The 6000-nt window shown below is 39.8% G+C and overlaps 1 protein-coding gene across 1 annotated transcript in view; it reads left to right on the top strand.

The window, feature by feature from the left end:
* The first annotated feature begins 4162 nt into the window (after positions 1-4162).
* The window catches only part of SCHIP1 (schwannomin interacting protein 1), a 531518-nt gene continuing 529680 nt past the window's right edge, over positions 4163-6000 (top strand). Inside the window, exon 1 of the mRNA XM_073897989.1 lies at positions 4163-4292. Coding sequence (XP_073754090.1) covers positions 4263-4292 — 30 coding nt within the window. The 5' untranslated portion in view covers positions 4163-4262. The remainder of the gene's footprint in view (positions 4293-6000) is intronic.

Below are 6000 nucleotides of genomic sequence, written 5' to 3'. Positions count from 1 at the left end.
AGGATACAGGGTTGAGGCAGACACCAAATAATGAAAACATGGCTTATCTGTTAGGGTAGCTTTTAGTCACACATAGAAAATTAAACAGGCTTAAACAAATAGGGGTTCTATTTATCTACTCAAAGTCAGTATGTGACAAGCCAAACCCATCACCTTGATTTCTTCTCCCTTTCTGCCTTTTGCTGAACCATGAGGGGGGAGCACAATGTAATGGAAAGACAGGGGATCTGGTCCAAATGTCGGGTCTGTCAGTTAGCTCCCATCTTGTTTCCTGAAACTTGTCGAGGACTCCTGGTTGTGAGTAAAAGAAACTCAACTCAAACTAACTTATGTATTAAAAAGAGATTATATTGGATCACCTAACAGAAACATCCAGGGGCTAATGTGCTTCAAGCATATATAGACCCAGGTGGTCAAGCATCATCAGACATCTCTGTCCTCCTTCTTCTGTAAGCTCTACTCTGGATATTATAGCTTCATTCTCGTGTGGGCTCTCCCAACATTGTGGCCATGGATTGGTGGGTCCCCAGTGAAAAGTGAGTGCTGGAACAAAATGAAAGAAAATTAATGTTGGGCAGGCAAAAACTACCATTATGATGGTAATAGTGCCTTCCTCACATTCCACTTGTGGTAAGGATTGAATGGGAGAATACACATAAAAAGAGCTATCTGTAGTTAGATGTTATCTCCCAAGATACTCAGACTTCTGTCTTCTTTTATTTCCCACCCCCAAGTTTAGCCTACTTGTGTAATAATGTATTTTGAAGTTGTAAAAATTATTTGGTAACATTTAAGAACTAGTAACTTTCAAATAAAAACCCAGATTTCTGACTGTTGTTGATAAGTAGTAAGATCTGACAACAATCAACTGTGCCAAGATGGGGTTCCGCCTCCCAAGGGCAGGTATGCCCAGTCTGCCCCCAGCCTTGCCCTCGGAGACCTCTGGGATGCTTCTCCAGTCTTCACAGCCTCATGCCCTACCCCTTTCCTCTGGGAACCTCCTGCCTTCTGCCTGGTACCCTCACCTCCAAGGCTTTGCCCAAACGCCTTTCCTCCTTCTTATCAATCTAAATCCCCTCCATCCTTCAAGGCTACTTAAAGCACCAGGACTCCCTGGAACCTTCTCTAAGCATCACAGCTTGCAGAAGAGCTGTCTTCTAGGCAAGGATACCTTGTACGTAAGGACAGCCAGGGACAACCAGGACTTCACCAGCTGTGAGGGCAGGAGGGAGCCACTGGCGCTGTGAAACAAACGGGGATGTATAGAGAGATGGCAGAGGCGGGTGAAGACACCATCCTTGACGTGGAAGACAAACTGGAGCTGGACAGGCAAAAAAATTATCGAAAAATGTATTTCTCATCTACTTTGAAATAAGCCTCTATATTTATAATTCAAAATATAGGAACACACATGATGTGCTCCTTTACTGCAACCAGCCTTTAAAGAATTGTATTGATAGCAAGGCTTAGTTTTAGAAATAAAAATGTCAAGGTAGTTGGTGTTCAGGATTTACCCCGCAGCCTTAAAGGAGACCTGTGAGTAGGAATTGTGGTACAGCTGGGATAAGAAGGCTGAAAAGTGATTTTCCGTGACTGAGGGTTGAGGTGCTTCTGCATTTTGTTTTAATTCCCTCGTTCGGTAAAATAGCATTTGGAGATTGTATTCAGAGAGCTAATTAGAGAACAATTTAATCTAATCTACAAAGTGGTCAAGTGGGAGTAAACAGTGTGTGATGTAAATAGTTTCTTATGATTCAGAAAGTACTAATAGCATGATCCCACCATTTAAAAAATATCCAATGTAGCAATTTAGATAATAGTGAAGTGACTGGCCTCTCATTTTTAACTTCTGAGTTAAAAAAAGAATAAAATATAGTATAATATGCTTCCAACTAAGTAAAATTATTTCCATATATGTGCACAAAGATAGTAAGGTAAGTATTCAAAAAAATTAAAATAGCTTTTGTATTAAGGAGGGAGGAGGCTTAAAGGTGATTTTAATACACATTTTAAAGGTATTTAATTTTGTTGCATTCTCTGTCAACTAAAAGAGGATACCCACCCACCGGGAAGAAAGGAATGTTGCCTTCTTAATCTCTGACTTAAGAAAACTGATAAGTCACTTTCCAGGCACCATAGAACCAGGAAGGGGAAGTGGATGCTTTAAGCGAAAATTCACCTTTGCTGATCTCACTCCAGTTTTGCCTGGCATTATTTGTTTGGTTCTTTAAAGGTGTCACACTGCCCCCTGGTGTTCAATAAACTAAAAAGTAAACTCTCAAACGGCTACTACATTTTCTTGCTATATTTTCTGAATAATCAAGACTATGAGCGAGCAAGAGAGAGAGAGAGAGAGGAACACCTCAATATAAACGTGTGGGTATTTCATGCCTTGTAAATGTTTTATATTTTTTAAATAGCCTTTACAATGTCACTTTTTTTTAAGCCCTTGATGGGCAGGTTTACAGCGTTTAGGTGCCCTCCAGTGGCCGAACTTGTTAGCAGGACTCTGGAAGACCCTAAGCACGTCAGATGATGTAGAAATTATTAACAGTTTCCAAAAGTTTGCTACTCCCTAGCAAAATGGGTCCCTGAAGAAGCAACAGGACTAACAAACTCTTACAGAACCTTCTTTGAGATTCCGTTTAAAATCTTTAAACCAAATAAAAGTAAATAAATGAGGATATATTTTGGAGCAAGCCTTGTATAATAAAACAGTAACCCCATATAATCCAAAGCAGGGCCATATCCTACCTTAATAGGGTCTGGAGTGTATATATAATTTGGAGCCCTCTTAAAAAAAAACCCTGGAAGATATCTACTTTTGCAATTTTATACAAACCATGAAGAGCTGCTCATAGGATCTTAGAAGAAACTCCTGACCTGTAAGGGCTCCTGAAGCTTATGTTTCATAGCTTCAGGGGAAATTGGCCTCTGACCCAAAGGTATTGTTTAACTGCAGCTTTTGGACTTTACCTTGAGCATTATAATTCAGAGCCTTAATAAATTAGGGGACATGTATAAATTTAGTAACATGGTAGCATTTTTGTGGCCTTTCTATCCTCTGACTACTGAGACTTAATGGTCTTTGAACCATGCTAGCCAAGTGAAAATAAATCAGTTTGTCTATAGAGAAACAACTTTAATTGCCTTAATTGTGTGTGGGAAGAATTATGGAAGATCAGATACTTCCCGGAGTCTAGAAGAGATAGTAATGGAATTAATGCAACTATTTAAAACTATTTTAAAAGGCTGATTCTTAAAAATTGGTCTTCATGTTTGGTTAATTTCCAGAAGAGAATTGTGTTCACTGATCCTCTGTGAAAAACTAGATGTTAATCTCAAAGATTAGAAAGCAGTCCAGGTGGAAAAAAAATTACTTAGCTTTCACAACGAAGAGCTTTCTGTTATACAAAGCAGATGACTTTGTTTTGGTACTAAGCACAGGAAATAAAAACGCTTCCTTGGGTAAAATTTCAAATAGCCACCTAATCATGTGTTATTTTCGTTTTTTGAATAGTTCATATAACTTTCAGGTATTCTGCCCTCTCTGTCCATTCCTTTATTTGCTTATCATATATCACCTGTTTCCTTCCACAGTATGTAAAAATTCATGACCACAGGGCTCTTGACTGTCTTGTCCCCATAGCGGGGCCACTGCGTTTGGCCAAGTAGACTACACTATATAGCATCATGGGATTTTCTTGGCCTTGAGGTCTGTGCATATGGCCCCCTCTAGAGCTGCGTTGCAGTCACTGTCCCGCACCTAGGGCTGACCTTGGCTCAGAAGAGTCCCTCAACAAGGCTGTATTGGTGCATGAGTAAGTGATAAAGCAACCTATTTATTATTTTCATTTGAAATATAGGATGAGAAATTGAAGGATTTTACGTCCCATAAATCAAAGTACATTTACATGTGCAAGCCAGTTTCACTTTGATGGCTTTTTCTGACTAAGACGATTTAGCTTAGTCTGTGACTGTCAAATCAGTAAAATAGAGAACCAGTACAGGTCTTCTGATCTCCTGTGTCACATTCTATGTGCTACATTTTCCCTGTCTCCAAAGCCAATTTCTTCAGACTCCTTGTGCTTTGCTGAGTCTGTGGGCTGTGACCAGGTAGTGATAGTGCACGTGCTGTTTTGGTTTGTTTTTCCAGCATTCAGAGAGCCTGGCGTGAGTACCTGCAGAGGCAGGACCCCCTGGAGAAGAGGAGCCCGTCCCCACCCTCTGTGTCCTCGGAGAAGCTGAGCAGCTCTGTCAGCATGAACACCTTCTCAGACAGCAGCACACCCGTGAGTGCCATGTTTCCTTTTTATGGCCTGATAGGCCAGTCATTTGATCAGCAGGTCTTGGGTTCCAAGAAGGAAATGTTGAGATGTGAGCAGGTGGCTTGTTGTTAGGTGTATCTACATTGCTTACTTGCTATATTTGAACCCATGGTGAGGGTCTTGTCATCTGAGAATGAAGACATGATTCATAAGTATGAAGTGTACTTCATCAGGTCTGAGAGAATCGATTGTATTTGACCTCAACCTAAACTACTCATTTGTGTGTTTGCAATCCTCTATTACTAAGAATATTCTTTTCCTTTTCTTTATGACAGTGTGTTCCCTTTAGTCTGTGCCTCTGGTAGAGTTTTGTTGTGCTAATATGATAGAAGATTAGTTTGGTTATAGTATTAGAAAGAGAAGTTTTACAGGAAGACCTCAAAGGGGTCACAGACTCGGGAGTTGCAACTCAAATGCCTACAGGGGCCAGGTAAGAAACCCTTGTGGCTGATGTGGGCTAAGCTGTGACTGGCTACTGAAGAACACAGGCCTTACCTAAAGGGGTAAGCCCCACTGGCATCCCGGATATGTTGCTATGCAGGGATGCTGGACGGACAGACACTGCCAACTGTTATTTCTTCTCTTAGGGGATGCCAGAAATTCAGATTTTTAAATGTTTAACTGCAGCTTTGGACTTTACCTTGAGCATTATAACTAGCAAGAAAATTTAAAATGCAACTAGACCATGCTTGCAGATCACAATTATTCCAGAGGCCACCTGTTTAAGAACCCTGGTACACAGTGAAGGAATGGGAACATCTGCTGAAAGTCTTTATTTAAAAAACAACAACAACAACAAAAACAAACATATACCAAATGTGGTAGGAAATAAGTGATCAGGCCACTGTCATACAGAGTGTTGTGAATATGGCCATTGTGATCATGTAAGATAGTCGCTGGAATACACAGAGAGAAGTTAGGAAGAGAAATGAAGCAACTATACAAGTGTTTTATTAAAAAAAAAATGTTTCTTGACTCCTTTGTAATCATGTTTATCCAGTGGCTAAAGGGCTCCCCAGCAGCGAAAACAATGTATTCACATTGGGATCAAGCAAAGGTTGCTTTGACATGTTTTCAGATGATTGCATTGCATGTTCTTTAATAAACGGTTTTATCTGTTATGGATTCTAAAAAGAGAGCAGTAACTTGAGAGCAAATAACAGTGGCAGAAGATCTATTTTTAGCAAACAGCAGAAATTGAATACGCAGTGAATCTGTGTGCCTTTATAAAACAATTTTTGGGGGGGAAATGACTTGTCTGAACTAGCCTTATGATCACTAGAGGGCGCTGATGAGCCATATTGGAAAAGGTCTGTTGCTTAAGTGTGTATTTATCTCACGATTTGCAAGTCAAAAATAATATGAAAATTAAGTGTTTAGGATGCCTTTGCCATGAATGACAATAGAATTAATTTAATAGAAATTAAGTGACTGAATATTTTATTTGACTGATGGAAACTGAGTATCAGAAATCATTCCGCCCGTGAGTTAAAAGTTTGGATTTACTGCCTTTGCATTTTCTCATAGCCCCAATTCCTGACAGTATCAACCATTGCTGTGTCCAGTGATATATGATGGTTTTAGTGTTGCTTTAGGGTGGTTATTAACCTTTTGACTGTATTGAAATTCTGGAATAATCTATCTTTGTTTTATATTTACCTTGCCATACCAC

The sequence above is a fragment of the Callorhinus ursinus genome, unplaced genomic scaffold, assembly GCF_003265705.2.
Source record: "Callorhinus ursinus isolate GAN/ISIS: 27379988/994484 unplaced genomic scaffold, GSC_fseal_2.0 scaffold1, whole genome shotgun sequence".
NCBI classification, from domain to species: Eukaryota; Metazoa; Chordata; class Mammalia; order Carnivora; family Otariidae; genus Callorhinus; species Callorhinus ursinus.
The sequence above is the reverse complement of the archived record's forward strand: the minus strand, read 5'-3'. Positions and strand labels throughout refer to the sequence as shown.